The sequence below is a fragment of the Giraffa tippelskirchi genome, chromosome 1 (genome assembly GCF_054371585.1).
Source record: "Giraffa tippelskirchi isolate mGirTip1 chromosome 1, T2T-mGirTip1v1.2.pri, whole genome shotgun sequence".
In the NCBI taxonomy this organism is placed as follows: domain Eukaryota; kingdom Metazoa; phylum Chordata; class Mammalia; order Artiodactyla; family Giraffidae; genus Giraffa; species Giraffa tippelskirchi.
Window position 1 is genome coordinate 25,706,535 of NC_137275.1, and position 27,190 is coordinate 25,733,724.

At 40.1% G+C, this 27,190-nt stretch overlaps 1 protein-coding gene across 9 annotated transcripts in view; it reads left to right on the top strand.

Moving 5' to 3' along the window:
- Positions 1-27,190, top strand: part of RCHY1 (ring finger and CHY zinc finger domain containing 1) — a 121,156-nt gene that overhangs the window by 83,123 nt on the left and 10,843 nt on the right. For 2 of the 9 annotated variants that reach the window (XR_014081084.1, XR_014081058.1), the window contains exons 9-11: positions 18,798-18,929; positions 25,752-26,447; positions 26,796-26,995. Coding sequence is in view for 2 of the 9 variants with exons in the window: in XM_081586621.1 (XP_081442747.1) it covers positions 8,323-8,343 (21 nt within the window). In the remaining 7 variants the exon portion in view is untranslated. Of the gene's footprint in view, positions 1-906; positions 1,100-2,527; positions 5,117-8,322; positions 8,452-18,797; positions 18,930-25,751; positions 26,448-26,795; positions 26,996-27,190 lie in introns of those variants that run through there. The other 7 variants (XR_014081046.1, XM_081586663.1, XR_014081060.1 and 4 more) reach the window with 6 other exon arrangements.

A 27,190-nucleotide genomic window follows, 5' to 3' on the forward strand; every position in this document is an offset into this window, starting at 1 on the left:
GGGTATTTTCTCTTCCTCCAGTTGACCCATGTGCCTGTCATTTACCTGTTTTTCCTTGCTCTGCTCTGTATCACAGGGAATGATGTCTCCAGATAGGTTCGGCCAGTGGGAGATGCTACCAGAAAATCATAGGGCAAGGGGAGGGGAGGAATCAGTTGTTTCTTCTCTTGCTCTGTCCTGAGTGAGGTGCCTCTCCTGTGAAATAGCTTCCTTCACGATGCCCAGCTTCTGTATATGGCGGCTCCCGCCCTGGCCCAAAGTCCTCCTATGGCTTGTGTTTCTGGGCTCTGATGATACCACATTCTTACACAATTTCTCCTGCCCCAGGGTGGTAGTGGGCTTCCCAGGTGGCTCAGTTGTGGAAAAAAAAATCTGTCTGCCTATGCAGGAACCACAGGAGAGGTGGGTTTAATCCCTGGTTTGGGAAGATCCCCTGGAGAAGGAAATGGCAACCCACTCCAGTATGCTTGCCTGCGAAATCCCAAGACAGAGGAACCTGGCAGGCTACAGCCCACCGAGTTGCAAAGAGTTGGACATGACAGCATGCATGCATTTACTATTTTTTTTTTTTAAGGTGGTAGTGGATCCCTGGGCTTCCCTGGTGATGCTAATGGTAAAGAACCTGCCTGAAGTGCAGACTTGAGACTCAAGTTCGATCCCTGGGTCGTAAAGATCTCCTGGAGAAGGGCATGGCAACCCACTCTGGTATTCTTCGAGAATCCCATGGACAGAGGAGCCTTTTGGGCTACAGTTCATGGGGTCACAGAGAGTCAGATACGACTGAAGCAACTTAGCACGCAGTGGATTCCTGCTGTGGCCTTACCATTTCTTCTTTACTTCCTGGGCTCTTCTATTACTTGTTTAATCAACCCCTTCAATTAAATTTCCTCTATTTCTAATGTCCAGAGCAGTTTCTGGTTTCTTACGAGGCACCTGTCTGATGGTATTTGTTTTGTCTGGTGGATACTGAGAACATAGACGTTACGCCGTCAGCTTACAAGGCCCTGCGTCTTCTGGCTCTGCTCTAATGTCCTGACTTCTTCACTTGTAACTTCTTGCTCTCTTCTCGTCTGCACATTAGTCTCCCTTTTGTTCAGGGGTAAGTCAAATTTATTCCTTACTCAGAGAATTTGCACCATTGTCTTCTCTGCCTAGAAATCTTTGCCCAGATCTACATGAAAGGCTGTATTCTGGAATCAACCAGATGTCTAGCATCACCGTTTTAACGGGTCTTCTCTGAGGGCTTCTCCATTGGTTCGGATAATCAAGACTTTCCCAAATTAACTGCTTTGCACATTCTGTTTCCTAAAGGAAAGTCCACAAAGACTTGTTTTTGGAGAATCCATTCAATGTATTTGAGGTTCTGTTTTGTTTTATGACTCTTCAATAGCATAGGACTTTGAAGTTTGCACATCAGATGGAACTGTCAAATTTCATGTGTTAACTGACCTTGCAGTTGTGAAGAAAAAAAAAATCTACATTTTGTTTTTAGTTTATAATATTTTCTGGATATATTGCAGAATGTCTTTGTTTTGATTAAAATGTGTTCATTGGAGAACAGCAAAAACATTTGACAAAACTTTATTTTTCAAGGATGTAGAGAAAGCTGTGGTCAGAGGAGACCAGAAAGTCTCCTCTGATGGAGCATATTTGGTCTGAGGGTCCATTGTGAGATCTGGAAGCAGTCGTACTTTCAAAATACAACTGCCCTTTGGAGAGGTCCTATAAATTCTTCTCCTGCTGGTGGAATTAGTATTAATACAGTTAACTTTCTTCCTGGCTTTTGAGTAGATTGGATTCTGAGGACACTAAGAGTTTAGAGGGAGGGGTAAAGGAAAGTAGGGCTGGTTTCTTAGAAACAGGGGCTTATCCAAAACAGGCTGACCAGGGCACGTTGGGGGTTGTGTGCACATATGTGTATGTGTGTGTGTAAGGATGTGTTTATCTGTGTGCTTGCATGCCCTTTGAGTGAGCAGTGCCAAAAATGATAGTGGGTAGAGACTAGGGTTTTTCTTTTACCATTTTGCCCAGGTCTGTTCCTAGAGGATGTTGTCTTCTCTAGAGCAGGCGTCCCCAACCTCTGGGCCACAGACCAGTACCTCCTGTCAGGTCAGCTGTGGCACTGGGTTAGAAGTAAAGTGTACACTAAATGTTACATGCTTGAATCATCCTGAAACTATCCCTGACCTCTTCCACTCTCACCCCAGTCCATGGAAAAAGTCTTTCATGAAACCGGTCCCTGGTACCAAAAAGGTTGGGGACCACTTCAGAGGACTAAACATTCTGATCTATGGAGAATGTGTTTTATTTTATTGCCTCTCGCCTTCCTCCCTGAAACAGAAATTCTGCATTGGAAATCCTTGAGTTTGATAAAGAGAACATTCCTGGAATGAATAGAGCTAGGTTTCTCAGTCTGTTTATACATCCCAGTGAACATTTATGTACATTAATACAGTAATTTACTCAAGTGATTGAGTGTTAGAGAACATTAATAATAAATATGCGAATCTCATTCTTGAATTTACAGGTGCACTAATCTGGTTGTTTATGAAAAAACTTCCATTCTTGTATATTTGATATGCATAAAGGAACTTAAGTGCACTGCCATCCATCTGGGGAAATCAAGATGCAATGCTATCAGCAAGCCCAAACTAGATGGCTATTTCAATATTCAACCTGTTTACTTTGGGGAAGAAACAGCTGTTCATAAAGCAATTTATATTCATCAGGTGCACCGTGGCTCTGACTAATGGAAGTGAAAGGTACACTGGAGATGATCTGTAGACTGTCATTCTGCCATTGCCTCCTGGACCATCCAAGATTTCTAAAGAAAATGTCATTTACAAACTATTTTTTAGATTTTTGTCGTGTTTAATGGCTATTTGCTTGATTTTCTGGAACTAGGAGATGATTTACATCTAGCTAGCAATCAAAACTGTATTTTTATTTTTATTATCACCTATGTAGTAACTGGATGGAGAGAGAACAATAGGCTTATTCATTTTTGGTTCTTTTCTCCTTGTTGAATTAATGCATTTCATATAATTGTTTTTTTGTATACTGAAGTTTAGGAAACTTATTTTAGTGATTAAAGTGGGGTGACAAACGGCAGTTTAGTTGAATACTGACATATACCCTGGAATCTGTAACTTGAGGAGACAAGCAGCAGGACAAAATGCCAACAGGCCAAGAATGGTGGACTAGAGGATAGATTGAGGCTGCATCCCTGATATTGTTGAACCACTGTGCTGACCTGGACTGCATTTTCCTTGATTTCATATTGTGGTGGCTAAATGTCTGTTGCATGAACTCTGCTGTTTGAGGTTGTTTCTTGCAGCCAAATGCATTCCTAACAGATCTGATTTTGCAAACCAAATTCCTTCCTGCCCATCTCCTCTCCTATCCTGCCCCTCTTCTTATATTCCTTCAGTTAATGGCATTCACCAATTGCCCAATCTCAGGAATATTTCTCAATTTCTTTCTTTTATGTACCTACTTCCTTGACAATAGAGACTATTTCTTGTTCATCCTTTCTAATACAATGCCTCACACACAGAAGACACTCAAAATATGTTTGTTGAGCTAAATTAAAGCAACTAGATATTTCATTTCATGGATTAGTACACAGATGCTGAGTAAAGTGAAGAGTATAATCTTGGGAGATATTTTATTTAATAGGCTACGGTGAGTTTTGATAACCCAACCTTAACTCTTATCCTAGAATAGTTTTCTTTTATTATTATTATTATTTTTTTATTTGTTTTGCCATACATTGACATGAATCCACCATGGGTATACATGTTTTCCCCTTCCAGAACCCCCCTTCTACCTCCCTCCCCATCCCATCCCTCTAGGTCATCCCAGTGCACCAGCCCTGAGCACCCGGTATCATGCATTGAACCTGGACTGGTGATTCATTTCACATATGGTAATTTACATGCTTCCATGCCATTCTCCCATATCATCCCACCCTTGCCCTCTCCCATAGAGTCCATAATACTGTTCTATTTATCTGTGTCTCTTTTGATGTCTCGCATACAGGGTTATTTTTACTGACTGACTAAATACCATATATATGTGTTAGTATACTGTATTGGTGTTTTTCTTTCTGGCTTATTCCACTCTGTATAATAGGCTCCAGTTTCATCCACCTCATTAGAACTGATTCGAATGTATTCTTTTTAATGGCTGAGTAATATTCCATTGTGTATATGTACCACAGCTTCCTTATCCATTCGTCCGCTGATGGACATCTAGGTTGATTCCATGTCCCGGCTATTATAAACAGTGCTGCGATGAACATTCCTTTTTGATTATGTTTTTCACATAGACAATGTTGGATGAGCACTGTCATATTTTTCTTATTGGATCCTTATTTAAAATTTTTCCCTGTTGAAATTCCCCTCTCATGACATTTCTGCTCCATAAATCAGTACTATTGATTGTTACAACTAGTGTTGGTCTTCCCACATTTACCTTGACTGGCATTCTGCATCTTCATCAAGTCTTCTGCCAACATCTGCCCTCTTCTCTTGCATTGATTGATTATATTAATCTTATTCTCAGGATCTTGGGTAAGTTCTCTGTCTTTTTATATATGGGATGAAGATAAAACACGTGAAGGGAGTCACATTCTGGTGGGGAAATGGATAAGACATCAGATTTGTAGTGGGAAAAAATCTCCAGGGTTTATGTAGCAGCAATTCCTGTATGTGTGATGTTAATGAAGTCAAGAAACTCAATCAGTTTTATTTATTTACAATTTTTTAAAGTTGAAGTGTAGTTGACTTACAATGTGTTAATTTCAGGTGTGGGGCAAAGTAATTCAGTTATATACATCTATTCTTTTTCAGATTCTTTTCCATTAGACATTATTAAAAAATATTGAGTATAATTCCCTGTATTTTACATTAGATCCTTGCTGTTTATTTCATATATAGTAATATGTATATTTAATCGCAATGTCCTAATTTATCTCTCCCATTTCCCTCTTTGGTAACCAAAGTTTGTTTTCTATGCCTGTGAGTCTATTTCTGTGTTGAAAATAAGTTCATTTGTATCATTTCCTAGATTCTACAGATAAGCAATAAAATATGATATTTGTCTTTGTCTGACATTTCACTTTGTATGATAATCTCTATGTCCATTCATGTTGCTGCAAATGACATTATTTCATTCTTTTTTATGGCTAAGTAATATTTCCTTGTGTATATATACCACATCTTCTTTATCTATTCCTCTGTCAATGGTCATTTAGGTTGCTTCTATGCCCTGGCTATTGTAAATAGTGCTGCAATTAACATTAGGGTGCATGTATCTTTTTGAGTAACTGTTTTCCCCAGATGTATGCCCAGGAGTGAGATTTCTAGGTCATATGATAGCTCTTTTTTTAGTTTCTTTAAGGAACCTCCATGAAAGAGTTGACTTAAACTCAACATTCAGAAAACTCAGATCATGGCATCTGATCCCATCACTTTATGGCAAATAGATGGGGAAATAGTGGCTGACTTTATTTTTGGGGGCTCCAAAATCACTGCAGATGGTGACTGCAGCCATGAAATTAAAAGATGCTTACTCTTTGGAAGGAAAGTTATGACTAACCTAGACAGTATATTAAAAAGCAGACACATTACTTTGTCAACAAAGGTCAATCTAGTCAAGGCTATGGTTTTTCCAGTAGTCATGTATGAATGTGAGAGTTGGACTACAAAAAAGCTGAGCACCAAAGAATTGATGCTTTTGAACTGTGGTGTTGTAGAAGACTCTTGAGAGTCCCTTGGACAGCAAGGACATCCAACTAGTCCATCCTAAAGGAAATCAGTCTTGAGTGTTCATTTGAAGGACTGATGTTGAAGCTGGGAAAGATTGAAGGCGGGAGGAGAAGGGCATGACAAGAGGATGAGGTGGTTGGATGGCATCACCGACTCAATGGGCATGAGTTTGAGTAAACTCTGGGAGTTGTTGATGGACAGGGAGGCCTGGTGTGCTGTGGTCCATGGGGTCACAAAGAGACGGACACGACTGAGCAACTGAACTGAACTGATACTGTTCTCTACAGTGGCTGCACCAATTTATATCCCCCGAAACAGCGTAGGAGAAACCCAATCAATTTTGTTTTCTTTCCTTGGCATCACTGACTCAATGGACCTGAGTTTGAGGGACTTCGGGAGATGGTTAAGGACAGGGAAGCATGGTGTGCTGCAGCCCTTAGGGTCACAAAGAGTCAGACATGACTTAGGGACTGAACAGCAACAATATTTAAAACAGGAATCAGAGTTACATCTATCCTGTTCAGCTCACAAAACTGTTGTGAGAATCAAGAATCCGGCTTACATCATGTGTCTATTCTAGGATGCAGTGACTTGCACTTGATCCACAAAGATAGAGCAAGATTATCATAGAAGGGGAGAAGGAGCCCCAGTGGGAGAAAAGTTGGAGAAATAATAAATAAATTTCCCAAAGAGCTAGCTTATAGAAACCAGCCATACCGAGATATCTCTTGTGCTTGAGAAGAGTGGCCAATCTATTCTTTTCTATATTATGTGGTAGAAGTTACTAAAAGATGGAATGGGGGAATAAATTGCTTTCAGCAATTTGAAAACCCTTGATAAGTTCCAAGTTCTGTTTAGTTTTTCTTGGGATGGCTACACTTTAGCTCTTGACCTCAGAGTCCAAACCTCTGTAGACCTTTGTCCAACCTTTTCATGTTACAATAAAGAAATTGAGATTTAACAAAGGGAAATGACTTGCTTTAGATCTTAACGCCAATCAGGGTATAGGGTTTCCCAGGTGGCACTAGTGGTAAAGAAAGTGAAAGTGAAAATGAAAGTGAAGTTTGCTCAGTCGTGTCCAACTCTTTGCGATCCATGGACCATACAGTCCATGGAATTCTCCAGGCCAGAATAACTTTCCCTTCTCCAGGGGAATCTTCCCAACCTAGGGATCAAACCCAGGTCTCTCACATTGCAGGTGCATTCTTCACCAGCTGAGCCACAAGGGAAGCCCAAGAATACTGGAGTGGGTAGCCTATTCCTTCTCCAGGGGGTCTTCCCGACCCAGGAATTGAACTGGGGTCTCCTGCATTGCAGACGGATTCTTTACCAATGAGGGAAGACCACTGGTAAAGAACTCACCTGCAAAAATGCAGGATACCTCAAGAGACTTGGGTTCGATTCCTGGATTGGGAAGATTCCCCAGAGGAGGGCATGAACAACTTGCTCCAGTATTCTTGCCTGGAGAATCACATGGACAGAGGAGACTGGAGGTTATAGTCCATAGGGTTGCAAAGAGTTGGACATGACTGAAGTGACTTAGCACACATGCAATCAGTGTATAATCAGGACCTAGAACTCAGGTCTCTTAGCTGTGCTGAGAGATCCAACCATGTTACAATCATTTGTAATATATTTCCTAGTAATTCATTACTAGAAAGAGTTCAAGCATCAAGAATTTTTGAAAGACTTACTTTTTCATTTTAACAAAAATGAGAGAAAATTCAAGTTTATCCCTATAGTCATGCTCATATCCTTATTTGTAGTCCATCATTTTGTGAAGAGAAGGAACAGTGGTGGGAATTACATTCCACTTTGGGTGCATCCATGAAAGTGTTCTGCCTGTGTGAGCATCAGTTGTGTCCCAACACAAAAAGTTTAAATATCACAATGTCAAATCATGTGATGTCAAGAGAGCCTCTGAGTGTCTGCCTTTCTGTGATTTATTTTTCCTTTAAAGGGAAAAATGTGACTTGATTTCCCCTGGACGTAGTGTCAGATGGAAAAGGACACTATGCCCTAGAACACCCACTACTCAAGAGGCACCCACTAATTATTCATCTCCCTTTTTTCATCTGGAACCTCGGCTCTCATTGGATATTTCTGCTGCAATTTTTTGCATACTAGTTTATTAATTTCATTATACTTTCATTTCTTAGAAAATATTTCAGAGCTTATATGTGTCAGATGCCAAGAGGTATAGGTAACCAAATAAAGAAGTAATTTGCTGGTGTTTATACTCCTATGTCTCTAGTTTCCCAAAGTGAGTACAAAATGATGATTATTATTATTTTTCAAAATACTGGAACACTATTAAGACTCTAGTGTGCTATTATAATGATTAGCCTTCTTTGACAAGCTGTACCGGAGCACACATTAGAACACACAGTGAAGTCAAGTATGTTTAAGTGGGCCTTTACTAACTATTGATAATGGTGGTGATGATGATAGTGATCACAGCAACAAGAATGACGTAATCACGGCACCTTGCAATTTGTGGTAAACAATGGAAATTACATAGCAACTTCTGCTGTTGTTGTCTTTCACACAGGTGCCTGAAAACATCAATTAACTGGAGAGATTGCTGCAAAGTCTCTTGGTAGCAGACAGCCTTTAATCCAGGCAAACAGTAGAAATTAGTATTAGCAGGATGTCTGGAATAAACCATTAATTGTATGAATTACAGTGTTTCATGGTTATTATCAATGTCCAAAGAGGGACCTCTTGGGGGATAAACACCTCTGGAGGATTTCAGGGCGAGGTTAATGTGGTACTGAGAACTGGACAGAGTCAGTGTGGACTCTAGTGTTTGATCCAGCAGCCATTAAGCTGCATCTTTGATGAATCATGATGGCACTGGATCCCAGTGGCCCAAAGGCTTTTGATGTCATTAGCTACTCTGAGGCTGTGGGCAACTGGTAAGAGGACTATGCGTCAAGTGCAAAGGAAGAGTAGCTGCTCTAATTGTGTTATCAAAGAATTAGATCTGGATCTGTTGCAAAACCTGGGGCTTGTCTGTTCCCATCTCACATAATTATTTATTGGAGGGACAGATGACTGCTTGCTTCACAGATGACTACGGTAATAGGATCCCTGGCCAGCCCAACAGATTCAGATTTTATACACAAATCTGTAAAATCTTATTTAATGTGTCCTGATGTGGCATTTTGGCCAATCACATTTTCTTTATACTCTGAAGGATTTCACACAGGGGAGCTACTTCAAATCGTATGTCAGGCAAAACAACATTACTTATGAATCTGTTCTCCCAAGTTCTTGGGCAAGAACACATTTTCCTCAAATTTGGGCCTTTGGAGTATTTATTTCAAATTAAGACTTGAATAGAGAAGTGAGATAGTATCAATATTGTTTTGTTACTTGCCATGTCTGTCTTCTGCAGGGACGGCCAGGGGTGGTAAAAGTGAGGGGTGGTGACTGACAAAGCAGGAATCGATCAGTTTTGTTGCAGGTTGGGAGAGATGTGGGCTGAAGTCTGTATTGACATGGAGTCAACTCACTGGCCTGAGAAGACAGTGTGAAGGGGTCCAGGTGTCTCTCGGTAGGGAAGGGAAGAACGTCTAGACATAAATTATAACACATGCTTTTTTTCCCCGGAAAAAAATAATTTTACAATTATGCCATGTGTTCCCACAGCTCAGATACCTAGACCTCACCCAATCAGCTCCAACAGCTGCCTGGAGGAGGCAGCGAATCTTCATGACCACCATTGAATGTGGGGAGTTTTTATCCATTTTCAAAGATGAAAATAGTAGAGAAGAGACTTTACAAGTGGTTTGCATGAGTGATGATGCTATTTAATCCTCCAAACACATATGCGATGCAAATTGCATTCCTAGCTTCATTTTACATATGAGGAAACTGAGGCTTAGAGATGTTACATCAATTACCTGAGGTTTCACAGGCCCTCCCATCAGTCTTCCCTGAAAGCCTGTCCCGCTGGATCCTTGGTGATCCAGATGGGGAAATGAAGCTCAGAGAAGTTCAGTGAATTATTCAAGATCACACAGTATGTAGCAGAACTAGGATCAAGTTTAGGTTAAATATTTCTAAGTTCAATGCTAATGCAGTGGTGTTCTGTTTTTCTCATTCTTCCAAACTTGAAGGACATCACTTTGCAAAGTGGTGTCAATGGTGGCACCCACATCATTTGAAACAGTCCCCTGAGTCTGATATCTTTTTCAACCCATAGTCCCTAAAACACAGAAAATTAGGCCAAGCTTAAAGACTAAAGTTTTATTGGGAAGGATAGCTGCAGGATACTAAGTGGGGAGAAGGAAGGTGAGGCAGGAAGGATGTGTGGAATGAGAGAACACAGCCAGGCACTCACTCATGTGGCAGGTTTTCAACCAAACCATACAGGACCACAGCACCTCAGACAAAGAAGGAAGAATTCTTCTGACAGCTCTTACCCATTTTCTGTCTCTTACGCCTACTGTTTACCCCATGAGACACTAAGTGACTCCCTTGCAGTTCTGGGTTTGTTACCTGGCTTCTGTAGGCAGTTGCTGGAGACATTAGAGCTTTTGTGGATCTGGTCGGATTAGATCTGGGCACCTGAGCTGTTGCTTCTAGCTGAGTATGACCTTCAAGTGGACAGAGGCCAAGATAGCCAACAAAGCTGGCAGGCGAAGTGGTCAGGGGTCCAGGAGATAGATGAGGCTGAACAGATCTGGGGAAAGACATAGCTGTGTGTCAGACACTGTCAGACTATCCTCTGGCTCTCATACCATAGCAGTGGGCCTTCTTATAAGACCGAGGTACTCTCATTTTGTCCCTGAGAGGGGAGGTAAAAACTCCATTGCTCACAGAATCCATGTCACTTGCAATCTTCTAAAAAGGCTAAAAGTGGGTTAGTCAACTAAGCTACTAGCTGTAGCTGATCCCAAGGACATAATTGATACCAATCGCTAGCCTATTTAACCACTCATTTTAGATTTCTTTCTCCTTAGGCAAGCACACTGGCTAGTCTCGGTTGCTAGTCTGCTAGGAGTCCCAGCTCTTCCCTTCCTAAGTGGTCTGAGTGCATTGGTACTTTGTGGTCTGTAGGAGTTACCATAACTGTCCATGAAGAGTTATTACTAAGCAATGTGAGTATTAAGAAATGACCTCCTGAATCCCCTGGGTTCAATAAATAATCCTTTCATCTTATTGTGGAGTTGTAAACTGAAGGCCTTGTGGTAATCAGTGCTGATTCTCTGCTCTTGGATCGTGGACATAAGACACTCACAGAGGCTAGGTGCTAACAGTCATGTTTCCAAACCAGTGGAATCCTTCCTGTGTCACTTGGCGGAAGTGTTCTCCACCTCCCCCAACTCCCCACCCCAAAGAGAAATAGAAACTCTAACTTCACAGAGCTTGACTTTTCAGGACAGGAAATATCAATCCTTCTAGGGAGAGTAAGGGTGAGAGGAGCACTCTATCACCTCTTGGTTCCTAATTCCATGTGGTTTAGCTACTGGGGACGCAGCATCATATACTGGCCTTTGATCCTGTGCCTAAATTGCACCCTGGAGAATAGCCCCCAGCAGTATATCCCAAACAGGCTGTTTATCTGAGTCTTCCATAGGCTCTGCCATTGTTCTTTCAGGTCATCTGCTTCTGGTCATGGCTTCTCTGGTGGCTCAGATGATAAAGAATCTGCCTGTAATGCAGGAGACCCGGATTCAATCCCTGGGTTGGGAAGATCCCCTGGAGGAGGAAATGGCAACCCACTCCAGTATTCTTGCTTGGAGAATCCCCATGGACAGGGGAGCCTGGTGTGCTACAGTCCTTGGGGTCACAAAGAGTCGAGCAGGACTAAGTGACTAACATAGCTAGAGAGAAGCTGCTGTATAGCACAGGGAGCTCAACTGAGTGCTCTGTGATGACCTAGAGGGGTGGGGTTGGGGGGTAGGGAGGCTCAAGAGGGAGGGGATATACATATACGCATACATATAGCTTCTGGTCATGGGGTACATAGTAGGAACAGTGAATCCTTTGGTCATGGGCCCATTGTCACACCTCCTTTGCCTTAAAAGGGACTCCTTGGTCTGAGGTGATACAGTATGGAATACCATGTTGGTGGCTGAGGCATCTGGTACCGCCCCCCCCAATGCTGGAGCTGATGGAGACAATGCAGGCAGGGAAGGTGATCTGGAGTAAAAATAGACTCTTTTTTAAAAAATATATTATTTTATTATTTTTATTTTTTATTGGAATATAATTGCTTTACAATGTTGTGTTAGTTTCTGCTATGCAACAAAGTGAATCAGCTATATGCATACATATATCCGTTCCCTCTTGAGCCTTTCTACCCCCCAATCCCATCCCTCTAGGTCATCACAGAGCACTGAGCTGAGCTCCCTGTGCTATACAGCAGCTTCCCTCTAGCTATCTATTTTAAACATGGTAGTGGTTTTCTGTCATTGCTACTTTCTCAATTCGTCTCTCCCTCTGCCTCCCTCCCCACCCTTCCTGTGTCCACAAGTCTGTTCTCTATGCTCCGCTGGCAAATATAAATATTCATTCTGATAAGAATAAACTGCTGTTCCTTTAAGGTGGAAAGTGTCTAACAGTGAGTGGTGCCATATTGAGGGCTCAATGCTGGTCTCTACCTCTGGGGGATGAGGGCTCAGCAGTGGCAGTAGCTGGACTTGTCTTGGTGGGAGGGAACCTATGTTTCTGAACCCATGTGGAGCTGCCATCCCTGCCACCACAGAAACTTGGTTCACTTCTGTTTCCTAGTCTTCTCTTCTATAAAATGAAGAAAATAAACACATCCATAATGTAGGATTTTTTGAGGATTAATAAATTAATATGTGTAAAAGACTTAGAAGAGTGCCTGGTATAGCCTAAGTGATTTGCAAGTGTTTGCTATTGTGCCTTCTTCTCCTTCTCCCCACTCTTCTTCTTGTCATTGTTATGCTAAAAGTCAATACGAGTGGGACAAATGGAGAGACTAGCATGGAAACGGAGAAGGCAATGGCACCCCACTCCAGTACTCTTGCCTGGAAAATCCCATGGACGGAGGAGCCTGGTAGGCTACAGTCCATGGGGTTGCTGAGTCGGACATGACTGAGCGACTTCACTTTCACTTTTCACTTTCATGCTTTGGAGAAGGAAATGGCAACCCACTCCAGTGTTCTTGCCTGGAGAATCCCAGGGACGGGGGAGCCCGGTGGACTGCTGTCTATGGGGTCGCACAGAGTTGGACATGACTGAAGCAACTTAGCAGCAGCAGCAGCAGCAGCATGGAAACATACACACTAACATATGTAAAATAGATAGCCAGTGGGAATTTGCTGTATGACTCAAGGAACTCAAACTGGGGCTCTGTGACAACCTAGAGGGATGGGGTGGGGTGGGAGGTGGGAGGGAGGGGACATATGTATACCTACGGCTGAGGCATGTTGATGTATGGCAGAAACCAACACAATATTGTAATTATCCTTCAATTAAAAATAAATTAAAAAAGTCAGTGTGTTTCTTCTTTTTTTCCAGTTGTATTTCAAAAGATCCTCTTCTGTGATGGAACTAGGCCTTAGAAAGAGGGTAGATATATACCATTCCCAAAACTGGGAGTAGAGGAGAGGAAACAAATTTTATCAATAAAAGAAGCATTGGCAAGTCAATATGTAAAGTAATAGGAAACACTATGATACTTTGTTAGGCCCTGGAATGTGTAGACATTAATTTGCTTAAAAGCACTAATGAATCTAGATAGTCAAGGGTGGAATTATAAATGATTTTTTCTGGTAAGCTTGATTATGAATGTATTAATCATTTGAATACTTAATGATTTACACGTTTGGAGAAAAACACTGGGATGCTCCAGAACACTGTTAGCTTCTTCTCCAATTTTCATCATTATTTATTGTTTCTATTGTCAAGTGGAGGAAAAAGTCAAGGTACTCTTTTATTTTTAAAGATGATGTGATTGATATATTGCAATGCTTGGTTTAGTACATTGTGAAGAGGTTCATGACAAGTTAAAAAAATCGGGAGATAAAATTTTTTGCATTTAAGATGCACTTTATACATTTAAAACAAAACTAGAATTTTATTTCACAGTTTTATTTAGAGAGGAATTGAAATTCAAGAATAAGCTCAGCATGTTGCCATAGATGGAAGAGCTAGGATCAATTAGCTGAATTTGATGGTTTGTTATTGTGTGTATTCATGGCAGAAAGCAAAGAGGAACTGAAGAGCATCTTGATGAGGATGAAAGAGGAGGGTAAAAAAGCTGGCTTAAAACTCAACATTTAGAAAACTAAGATCATGGCATCCAGTCCCATCCCTTCATGGCAAATAGATGGGGAAAAATGGAAACAGTGGCAGATTTTATTTTCTTGGGCTCCAAAATCACTGCAAACAGTGACTATAGCCACGAAGAAAAAGATACTTGCTCCTTGGAAGAAAAGCTATGACAAACCTAGACAGCATATTAAAAAGGAAAGACATCACTTTGCCGACAAAGGTCCGTATATTCGAAGCTATGGTTTTTCCAGCAGTCATGTATGGATGTGAGAGTTGGACCATGAAGAAGGCTGAGTGCTGAAGAATTGATGTTTTTGAACTGTGGTGTTGGAGAAGACTCTTGAGAATCCCTTGGACAGCAAGGAGATCAAATCAGTCAATCCTAAAGGAAATGAGCTCTGAATATTCATTGGAAGGACTGATGCTAAAGCTGAAGTTCCAATACTTTGGCCACTTGATGTGAGAGCTGACTCATAGGAAAAGATCCTGATGCTGGGAAAGATTGAAGGCAAGAGAAGGGGATGACAGAGGATGGGATGGTTGTATGGTTTCAATGAACATGAGTTTGAGCAAACTCTGGGAGACAGTGAAGGAAAGGGATTAGATTTAAGTTAAAATATATTGGCTTCCCTGGTGGCTCAGATGGTAAAGAGTCTGCCTGCAATGCAGGAGTCCTGGGTTTGACCCCTGGGTCAGGAAGATCCCCTGGAGAAGAAAATGGCAACCCACTTCAGTATTCTTGCTTGGGAAATCCCATGGACAGAGGAGTCTGGCAGGCTACAGTCTATGGGGTCACAAAGAGTCGGACATGACTAAGAGACTAACCCTAAGATATATTAACTTCATGTTGTGGTTTGGTTATATAAATGATTGCAATTCTTCTTTCCTGTATGCATGTGATTTTGCAAAGTGACTCTTGGTTCTCCATCAAGACGTAAAATCTATTCCCACTCCTTGAATGTGAACTGGTCTTGTGATTTGTTTTAATAAAATGCACTGAACATGATGGTGTACCAGCTCCAAGCCTAGATGTTAAGAAGCCTTTCTCACTTCAGTCTCTTTGGAAACTTCTAACCACCATGTGAAAAGCTAAGCTAGCCTGGCGGGGAATGAGAGGCTTTCTAAATGCCACATGGTCCAGTGGCCATGGGGTAGGTAGCCAGTCACCAGATATGTCAATGGGACCATCCTGGATCAGGCAACCTCCAGAAGCAAAATTACCCAAATTTGACCTGCAGCTGTTTGCAGCTGCAAGAGCAAGTCTGGCCAATATCGGAAGAACCAACTTGCTGAGCTCAGGCCAAATTGTCTACTGTAGAACAGTGTGAGAAGTAAATGGTAGTTGGTATCAGTTTTGGAGCAAGAGCTAACATTCACTGATCACTTTCTCTGTGCCAGGTAACATTCCAACTGCTGTACAGTTATTGGCTCACTTCATCCTTGTAACAACCCTGTGACGGGGTTCTAGATGAAGGAAGGAGCCTAGGCCCTCTGTTGGTCACAGGCAGAAGTAAAATCTCAGCAAGGCTCATTAGTAACCTGTTCTCCTTCCCCCTCCTCGTTGATGATGATGCAAAGGCCAAGCTGGACAAAGCCAGATGTATTTACAGACCTTCTCATTGAGGTTTCTCTAAAGTGGGGTTGGCAAGTTTTTCTTATAAAGGGACAGATAGTAATTGTTTTAGGTGTTGCAGGCCTTTGCCACAACTACTCAACTCTGCCTTTTTTGTGTGAAAGCAGCCACTGGCAGTATGTAAAAAGTGAGCCTGGGGTTCCAATTAAACAGGTGGTGGGCTGAATCTGGCCTGTGGGTCACGGTGTATTGAGGCCTCCCCTCCCAGAAATTAAGCTTTAATGACATAAGGCATCTATTGAATATAATAAATTAGCTTATCTTCTCTGCATCTAGCATGTCCCTAGGTATGTATCATTCTTGGGAGAACTGAGAAAATTTTCAGTAAGATTTAATTCTCTTGCAGATCCCCAGGAGAAAGAACCCCATGGTTGCTGGTTTTATCTTGTATCTGGCTCTTTTGTGGCTGTGGGATGACTGGTAGAGCAATGGCTGGTATTTTCCATGTTTGCTTCCAATGGAAGGAAGGGATCCAGTCCAAGGAAAGTGAGGAGGGATTTTATTCCAGAAGCCCAGCAGATTTCTCTTGGTGTCTCAGCTCAAATATGTCATCTACTCATTTGAAGCCCAGCCCTAGCAAGAGGATGGGATTGCTCTGATTGGCTGGAACTAATCAGGCCCTGCCCATGAAACTGCAGTTGGATCAGGTTACTTAGTGGCAACCTGATACCATTTCTAATTTGCTCTCTTACTTGTATTATAATTTTCTGTACCTCAGAAATACATTTTTTTCCTTAGATGTTGAGCATATTGCTCCATTGTTTTCTTGCTTCCATCAGTGTTGATATGAAGTGTAATGTTAATCTAATTTTTGTTGTTTTGAAGTGTAATCTTTATTTTTTATTTTGGATGCTTAAAAACATTGTTGCTCTTATTGTCAGATTTTATTACAATTTGACAAGGAGTTGGTCTTTTTATTTTTCATCCTGCCTGGTACTCAATGGATTCTTTCTACATATAGACATATCATTTGGCTCAGGGAAATTTTCTGCCTTTTTTTATTTTTTAAAAATATTCTATTCCTTAATTCTGTCCCTTCTCACCTTCTGTAATTTCTATGGCATGGATATGAGGGCTTCTTTCTCTTCTCTCCTTGTCTTTAATAGCTGTTATGGATTGAATTTGGCCCCTCTCCCCAAATTCATATGTTAAAGTCTCAAACCCCAGTACTTCAGAATGTGACCTTGTTGGAAATAGTGCTATTGCAGACATAATTAAAGATGAGATTATATGTGACTAGTGTTCTTATAAGAAAGGGGAATTTTGGACACAGGTACATACATAGGAAGAATATCATGTAAATTTGAAGGCAGAGATTTGGGTGATGCATCTATAAGCCAAGGAATACCAAAGGGCTTCCCAGATGGCACAGTTGTAAAGAATCTGCCTGCCCATGCAGGGGATGCAGGAGGTGTGGGTTCAATACCTGGGTCAGGAAGATCCCCTGGAGTAAGAAATGGCCACCCACTCCAGTATCCTTTTTCCCCTCGACTCCAGTATTCTTGCCTGGAAAATTCCATGGACAGAGGAGCCTGGCAGGCTACAGTCTATGGGGTCACAAAGAGTTGGACGCAACTGAACGTGCACGCCTGCCCGTACCAAAGGTTGCCAGGAAACCTGCAGAAGCTAGGAGAGAGACATAGAACAGATTCCTCCTCATAACCCTTAGAAGGAATAACCTTGTCAATAATTTGATCTTGGAAGTTTAATTTCCGGCACTGAGGATAAATTTTTGTTGTTTAAGCCATCCAGACTGTGGTACGTTATTACTTCACCTGAGAAAAATAATACAACTGTGTTGATGGTCTCCATTTCTTTTGCTGTTTCATTGTGATACAGAATTCCTCAATCTGCTCTCAGAACTCATTAATTTGTTCTACAGCAATGTCCATTCGGTCTGTTATTTGACCATTTACATTTTCATTTCAAGATCTGATTACAGATCATTTGTTCCTATTACATGGGTTACAACAAACACAGTTTTTCAAAGCTCTTTTCCTTTGAGATGTATTAGATAGGATGGCATTCAGTTTTAAGCAACAGAAACCACAATAAACTGTAATTTAAGCAAGTAATAGGTTTGTTTTCTCATGAATTAAAAAGTCCATAAATGAGCATCCAGGGCTGTCATCCAGGGATTTGACTCCTTCAATTATTTTATCTTACAGTTTTGAGTACGTGGACTTCATTCTTATGGATGTAAGGGGTAGCTCTCACACTTCACAGCATAGGGTATGCATTTCAGGCCATAAGGGAAAAAGATCTGTGTAATAAGAGGACAAGGAGAGGGAGTGAGTCACTTGAGATCCAGGTCTTCTGGAGTATGTGGTATTTGTGATGAGAGGTTTTCCATCTCCAGGGGATTTTCCCGACCCAGGGATCGAACCCAGGTCTCCTGCATTGTGGGCAGATTCTTTACCTCTGAGCCACCAGGAAAGTCCATATCACTTTATGACTGGGTGGGGTGAATAATAGTATTGATGCAGAGGTTAGTATTATTTTTCATTTGAAACCTGATTTTAGAAATATAGCTTTTTAAAACTCTTCCATGAATTTTTGGTCTTTTTTTAGAAATTTAAAATGTGGGTCCCTGGAAACATCTTCACATGTAGTACCTGAAAATATAGTTTTATTTTCTACATTTATTTGTATTTTTAAAGAAGTTGCTCTTGATCAATTCTATTATTTTACTAATTCATTGATTTCTGCTTTTATAAATTTATTTCTTCTTATATTGATTTTTGTTTTTACATTGATTTAGCTTTTTCTTTGCTTCTTTAGTTCAATGCTTCTTTACTGTGAGCACTTTTTTTCTGTATAAAAGTTTACTGGTATAAATTTCCTTCAGGTAACAGCTATGGGTGCTTTCAGACACTTCAAGATTGTGGTATTATTATTATTACTTAATATTAAACATATGTAAGTGTTGATTTTCCTCTTTGATCTAAGAATTACTTTGGAAAATGACCTTTAATTAATTTCTAAGTGGTTAAATTTTCTTTCAGTTTCAAAACCTTAGCAATTTTTTTGCATTGTGAATAAAGAAGTTGACTTAGTTATTGCTCCTTGAAATTTATCTAATATGAAAACTTTCTTTGTAGCATAATGTGTGACAAATTTTTATATTTTTTTCATAGGATTTGAAAAGCAAGTTGTATTGTCTAGAATTGAGGGTTAGTTACCAGCACTGAAATGAAACTTACTAATGACAGAATTTAAATCACCTTTATCATTATTTTTGCCCAGTTGGTTTATGGAAAATTAGAACGGTAAGTGAAATCATTCTACTGTTATTAAATTTATGTGACTCTATTCTTGCCTTATAAAGTATATTTTTCTTTATGTAAGGAAGGTTAATGGAAGTAATATCTTTAATTTGAGTGATACTCTTCATCAGTATAAAACATTTAATTTCCCTTGAGTTATTTAAAAACACTTATGCAACAGCAATTTTATTATGATAAACATTTTTTGTAAAATTTTAAAATAATATAGACTTGCATAAGTGGAAACCAAGATCTTCTTGTTGCTCCAAGAATTTTATTCCCCTGATGTTCCATTATTAAAAGTCTGTTGTATAATCTTCCAGACTTTAAAAAGCCATATATCGGTAATTATTTTTTTATTATATTATATAATCTATTTCTGAAATTCAATAATATGATATGGATAGCTGTGTCATTCTTTAATGGCTACCCATTACTTAATTTTATAAATTTACCACGGTTTATTTAACAATTCTCCTTTGAATGTCTTTAAGTTAGCAAATTTTTTTGCTATTATAAACAACTTTAGATCTTGAATTCTGTTTTTGTCTGATAATAATTTCATGAAACTATTCTCTGTTTTCAAGAGTCTGATATAGCTTTGCTATTCATTAAAAAAAATACTGCTTTTGAAAGCTTACAAATATGTTTTTCTTAAGTTCTCTGTTCAAATGTCACCTTATCCATGAGAACTTCCCCAAGCATGCTTTAAGAAATAGCTTTTCACTCCTCCCCTCCTCCACCTACTTATGCTTCTTTTTCTGTGTTTAATTTTCCACATGATGTTTATCAACACTTGGCACTTGTTTATATATTTATTGTTATTGTTTGTTCCTTATTACCCCCTCTAAACTAAAAGGTAAGCTCCATGAGGAGTGGAACTTTATGAGTACAGTATTTGACAAAGCAGTTCCAAAACCTCTCGGATGTCGTGAGGTCTATCTGCTGAGGAAGGATAGTAAGTTGCCCACATGTGGCGCTAGTGGTAAAGAGCCCTGCTGCCAGTGCAGGAGATGAAAAGATGTGGGTTCAATCCCTGGGTCAGGAAGATCCACTGGAGGACGGCATGGCAACCTATTCCAGTATTCTTGCCTGGAGAATATCATGAACAGAGGAGCTTGATGGGCTACAGTCCATAGGGTCACAAACAGTTGGACATGACTAAAGAGACTTAGCACACTCGCTTGCACCTTACCGCCGGTAATCTTAGGATGGTTCTTGTACTGTAATTCCTTTCTGAACACACCAGTGAAGGATGTGAGCATAGCATCCTATCTTCTAAGTCTTAAATCATTTATAACCTTCATGGTGTCTTTTTTGTAGTGTCAATGACAATACATGATGTTGCATTGAGGTTCATTTTTAAGAATATTTTTTCAAGCGAATTTGCTATGTTGTCGACTATCTGAGATCCGAGCATCTCTCAACAAGCTAGTAAGCCAGAAATTGTCATTTCAGGGATTGCAGAAATGACACTGGAGTGGGTATCTGGTGGTTTGGTCTTCTCAAACTGAAGAGCAAAGCCACAGCTTACATGGCATATTTTGAGCTGAATAGTGAGACCAACTTACCAATAGTGAGATGGCTAGATGGCATCACCGATGCAATGGATATGAACTTGGGCAGACTTCAGGAGATGGTGAAGGACAGAGAGGCCTGGCATGCTGCAGTCCATGGGATTGCAGGGAGTCAGATATGGCTGGACAACTGAACAACAACAACAGTGAGACCAATACTTAAACTTTACAATCTTAATAGTTTTTAATATAATAATTTCTAAAAAATAAAGAAAAAAGTTTTATAACTAAAGGGACTCATGTATTCATTCAACAATTTTTTAAATTGAAGACTTGCTGCATGCCAGGCATTACGTTGCTTCAGCCGTGTCTGATTCTGTGCAAATCCATGGACTGCAGCCTGCCAGGCTCCTCTGTCCATGGGATTCTCTAGGCAAGAATACTGTGGTGGGTTGTCGTGCCCTTCTCCAGGGCATCTTCCCAACCCAGGGATTGAACCCATATCTTTTATGTCTCCTGCATTGGCAGGAGGGTTCTTTACCACTAGTGCTACCTGTGGGCCACTTACTATCCTTCCTCATCAGACAGACACCATGACATCCAAGAGGTTTGGGAATTGCTTTGTCAAGTACTGTACTCATAAAAAATAGTCAAATAAAATGGAGGAGCGGTTACTACATGTCTAAAAGTCTACTTGAACACAAAATAATACCAATAAGCAGGACTTAGAATTAGTGGGTTTCCTGAAGGTAAAACAGTTCATTTGCTGATGAACTCCATCCTGTTGAAGAAGTAACCTAATGGATGAGCTTGATAGTGCAGGCATTTCAGCACGATACCTGCTATAAGGATGCATTTCTTATGCTGCTCCAGGGGAGATGCTGAAATGGCTGTGCATCCAATGAAAGCTAAGATTGCAAATAGAATTTCAGAAACTATTTTGAATATCAAATTCAGAGACTATCTTAAAAGTCAGTTATGGTATTCTATTGCCACATTTTTAGATCCAAATTAAAGTAGTAAGTCATGCATAAAATATTAAAAATAAAAAATAGGCGAGAGCAAAAAAATTTCCTTTGCTTCTGAAAATGTTCAGAAAGCGTCTTCAAGCAATGCACGGAAACTCTGTTTGTGAGGTGGCTTCAATGAAATTGCATAATTACTGTTAACAAAAGTTTGAAGTCCAGAAGGTGCAGCAAAGACAAGACCACTTGAAACCAGTTGCTACCAGAGGGGAAGGGCAACGTTATTAGCAGCAGTAGCCTATTCTGACTAGAGGTGGCAGAAAATATCTTCCTTTTTTGCTAACCTATTTGATATTGTCAGTGTGCTGTACATTGACCACACATAGGAGCAATTCAGCAATCAACAGAGCTAGGAAATGTTTATTTCTGCACTATACTGCCAACGTTACACACATTTGAGAGGTAATACTTTAAGCAATAAGATTGAAGTCATGATTCAGTTTATTTTGTGGAAAAATTTTCAGATGCATCTTTGTCTCAAGAATTTCATTCTGTGATGGTGTTCAGTTCAGTTCAGTTCAGTCGCTCAGTTGTGTCCGACTCTTTGCGACCCCATGAATTGCAGCACGCCAGGCCTCCCTGTCTATCACCAACTCCTGGAGTTTACCCAAACCCATGTCCATCGAGTCGGTGATGCCATCCAACTATCTCATCCTCTGTCATCCCCTTCTCCTCCTGCCCCCAATCCTTCCCAGCATTAGGGTCTTTTCCAATGAGTCAACTCTTTGCATGAGGTGGCCAAAGTATTGGAGTTTCAGCTTCCAATGAACACCTAGGACTGATCTCCTTTAGGATGACCGTATCACAAATGGTCATCCCATCACAGATGGTGACCCCAGCTTTGGTTTTGACTATATCTGAATATTAAGTTCAAACTTGGCTCTTCAGTATTGGGCACACGTATGTATTTATTACATTTCTATTAACTTGTGAATAGATAGAAAAGAGCAGTCAGAATTCAAGGACTATCTAGCACCTACCACTTGATTTAAGAAAAAGAACAACACGTTATTAATATGCAGTGCTTTCCTCATCCAGTCCTCTTTCCCCAGAGGTATCCACTCTTCTGAATTTTGCATTTATCAGTTTCTTACTTTTCTTTATAGTTTTATGATATATGTTAACATCTCTGAACAATATAGTCTTAGTTTTGCATGTTCTTATTTTATATAAGTAGAATTATGTTTTTGGTTTTCTGTAACTAAAATTGTTAACATTGTATTTGAGATTAATCCGTGTTGTGACATTCATTTTCTTGGCACTATAGTGTTTCATTGGATACACAGTCCATGTTTTATTTATTCATTCTACTCTTTATGGACTTGTTTTGATTTTTAAAAATTTTATTCTTACGCACAGTATTTCTATAAATATTCTTTGATATGTGTCCAAACGCACAAAATGCAGGAATGTTTCTAATGTGTGTGTCTGGTGTGCAGATAATGAAGGAGGAAGAGGTTGGAAATAAAATTTATTTTCCTCATATACATATCCAATTGTGTCAGCTATCCTTTCCCCACTCCATGAATGCCACATCTATAATATACCCAGTGCCATTTATGAATGAGCCCATGTCTAGTAACTGTTCTATTACTTAGGTTTATTTGTGTCTTGGGGCATTGATACAATACTAAGTCTTCCAATTCGTAAACATGGTATAGCTCTCCATTTATTTAGATCTCTCTTACTCTCAGTGAAGCTTTGTAAGTTTTCCTATCAGAAGTACTTACATTTTGTTCCTCTGGCCCCATGAAGACGCCAAAACCACCGTTGAGCCTCTCAGCCGAGTCTTGAAGATTGGCCGACATGCATTTGGCAAAATGCCAGACACACATCATTGGATTTCTATTTCTTGGTAGATCTTGGCTTGGTAATTCGACACTCTCTTTTTAGCTTTTTGATGCTTTAAAAATCATGATTTTTATATTTTACAGAGTTATTTTAGTTTCCTTCAGCAAGAGAATCGGCCCAGATTACCCAGTCTGCCACCACTAGAGGAAGTCCCTAAATCTTTTTGTATTTGCACCCTCTAGATCGGTCCATTTTATCTCCTTTTCTCTTCCCCTCACATTCATGGTTTATCTCTTCTGCACCAAGCTTCACTTTATCGTTTGCTTCTTTCTTCCTGTTTGCTTAAATTTCTTTCAGCTTCTCTGATGGCTTTTCCTCTCCCCCTTTCTTTGTATTTGAACTAAAATATAGCTTATTTCATGATCAAGCAAAACAGAAATGAGCTTGGTGGAAGCTAAGAACATTAGCACTTCCCTCAGAACAAAGCAACACAACCACAGTTCCGCCAGGATGCAACGTAAAGCGTGTTCACTTACCGCGTTCATGATTCAGATAATCACTCAGAGCAGAAAATCAGGAGACAGCATGCAAGTATTCAGAGAGCTTGGCTTCAGGTTAGGATAGATTTGGACTTCTGTCTCCGCTGTTTGTAGCTGTGGAAACACGGGCAGATCTAAGGACTGGGATTAATTAGTGTAAGCTGACCTCTCTTCCTCCTTTTTGTTGGTTAATAGATCTATGTTTTTGTCTGTCTACGTTTACGTGACTGCCCGCTGCTCTTTGTATTCCACAATGGACAAAGGGTTCCATTTTTTTTTTTTTAAAAGAAAGATCACTGCATTTACGTTATCTGAAGTCCCAACTGGTAAATATTGTTGGCTGTCAGATGATTTGGGTCCTTTGAGTTATTTTGAAGTTTGAAATATCCAGTTTTGCTGGATTTGCTGATGGCACTACATTACCTAATTAAGGAAATGTCTGTCCTTTGGTATTTCTTTGGTTGGCACTAGGAAAAAGAGTTATGGTTTTGATGTAGGAGATTTCTGGGTGAGCTCACTGAAGATGAATTACAGAAGATTAAGGGTGGAGAGGAGGAGAGGACTTTTGAGAAATTAACATTTCAGGAATTGAGAATGATTACAGCTCTTGCCAGAGAGGTGTAACTTATACACAAGAAATCGAATTCTGAAAATTTATATATGCATTTAGTTTTAATAGGTGTAATCACATTAGAATTCCCAAAGGATCCTAGCACATAAAGAAACCTGGTTGTAAATTTTTTTGTAAAGTGAAACGTTTCTTCTTTTCTTATTTTTAGAATATCAAATTCTATTAAAACAAATGTTGTATGGACTTGAAATGTTAGCTATTAAAAATATACTTGAAGTATAAACATATTCATTTACCAAGGAGCAGATTTTTCTAAAACAGACCAGGATAAAAAAGTAGCATATTGTTACCTACTTGAATTCTGGCATGTGTATTTTTCTAAGGCATATATTTTAAGTGTAAATTTTAGCAGATCAAGAATTTAGGTTTTCTTTTCCTTCTCTCCCCCGTCTCTCTTTCCTTAATTTAGCTCTTAGTTTTCAAAGCAGGGAACGCCCACATTTTGATTCTTCTCTGTGGACAGCCTGTGTATGTAGTACCATGTACAGATAGCTACAGAAGAAGCATAAATGTCATCATAGTCTTATATAATATCTTATATATTTTTAAAAATTAATTACTTTTTCTTCCATTTCCCTAAGATCGCTGGGGAATTTGTACAATCTAGAGTAAGTAAACTAAGTACTTAAATTATAGTTTTGTCATTTTAGGAAGCTTAATTCCAAATTCCAACTTGGCATCCCATGTCTTCTTTAGATGTATATGCCAGTCCCTCACCTTTTGTTCATAGCTAAATTGACAGTGGGTGTGCCTGCTAAGTTGCTTCAGTTGTGCCCAACTCTGTGCGACCCTATGGACTGTAGCCTGCCAGGCTCCTCTGTCCAAGGGATTCTCCAGGCAAGAATACTGGATTGCCATGTCCTCCTCCAGGGGATTTTCCTGACCCAGGGATTGACCTACATCTCCTGAATTGGCTGGTGTGTTCTTTACCACTAGCACCGAATGGGAAGTCCTAAATTGACAAGTGTGTTAGTTGTTCAGTTGTGTCTGACTCTTTGCGACCGCATGGACTATAGCCTGCCAGGTTCCTCTGTCCATGGAATTTTCCAGGTAAGAATACTGGAGTGGGTTGCCATTCCCTTCTCCAGGGGATCTTCCTGATGCAGGGATTGAACCTGGGTCTCTTGCATTGCAGACAGTTTCTTTATCAACTGAGCCACCTGGGGAGCCAAATTGACAAGAGATATGCTTAAATAAATTACCATTCTCATTTCACCTAATATCTCAGTGAGGACATGTGATTATAAACTAGTGGAAATATGAAAGTGAGAATTGGTGTGGGTAAAAGAAGAGGGTATAGGAACATTTTATATCTTATTAAGACAGGAGTATTGACACTTCGGACTGAATGGAATCTTGCCTTTGAAGCTGGCCTTGAGAATTGGAAGCTCTCTGGGAAAGAAAATATAAGCTCTGGAATCCAACTGTGGTGAAATGAAAGATAGAGGTTTGAGCCACCCTGGTGTTTACAAAGAACAGATATTCATGGCTAATGGCAACTCTTCTGAACTCTTCTGCCTCCTAGAAAGTGATATTTATTTTAGAGAAGTTTCATCTCTACGGTACCCTGCCTTGTGTTGTCAATGTGTCATATTAGGAGTTTTCTACTACAGAGAACTATCAAGAGAAAAAGACAAGGATGATCATGCAGCCAAGAATAATGTTCACTTACTTCTTTTCTCTGGATCCCTAAAGTGCTACATAAATAGGACAAATAAGAGAAAGAATGCTGATGATTCCTACTTTAACCAGACTTGTTGGCAGACGACAGTTTTCTTTGGAGCCCCTTCAAGGCCAGAGTATGCAGCTTTATCACATCTGCTTGCATTACTTACCTCAAATGGTATCATATAATTTATAGGCCTTGTAAACTCTCTTTTGGTATGGCCTAATGAAGGCAGTATGAAATGCCAGGGAAGATGTTTCAACTGCTAATGAGGATCAGGACACACAGAAAGAATTGAGGTCCTGCCTTTTGATTAGTGAGGCTGACCTCTGAAGTCCTCACTCTCTCAGAAGTAAGTGCTCCTCTTGGATTTGATTCATAGTGAGGGAGGGTGTTTGGGCCTAGGGGATGATGTCTTTGATTCTCTCAGTGACTGGAGAGTGCCACTGAGATTTAGAAGGTAAGGGCCAGTGATGCTGAAAGTCCTATGAAACATGAGGCAGTCCCACAAAGGAGGCATTGTTCTGCCTGAAGTGCAGATTACATTCCTCTTGAGGAAAAGACAGCAAGAACTGCAGAAACAATCTGTTTTCACATTGTCTTAGTTACCAGTTCTGTGTGATAAACAGTCAGTCCCCTACATATGAACCTTCAAGTTGTGAACTTTCAAAGATGTGAACGTGTGTTCCTTCATTGTCAGGTATGAGTGAAACTGCAGCCTGCCTTCCATCACCTGCTGCTGAAGATCCTTCAGCTCTCCGGTCTGCCACCTCCTCTCCCTCCTCCAGTCAGGAACTCTTCTTGCCTGTTCATCAAGGCCAGCCCCTGTATGCCGGTTGTTGTACTGTACTACTGTACTTTTTAAGGTACTGTACTGTAATATTAAAAATGTTTTCTTTATTTTTTGTGTTTGTTTTTTATATATTATTTTTCATGAAAAGTATTACAAACCTATTATAGTACAGTACTATACAGCTAACTGTGTTAGTTGGGTGACTAGGTTAACTTGGTTGGACTTACAAATCGGACTTACAAACGCGCTTTCAGAATGGAACTTGTTCATATGTGGGGGGGGGGTTATTGTACCTCGAAACA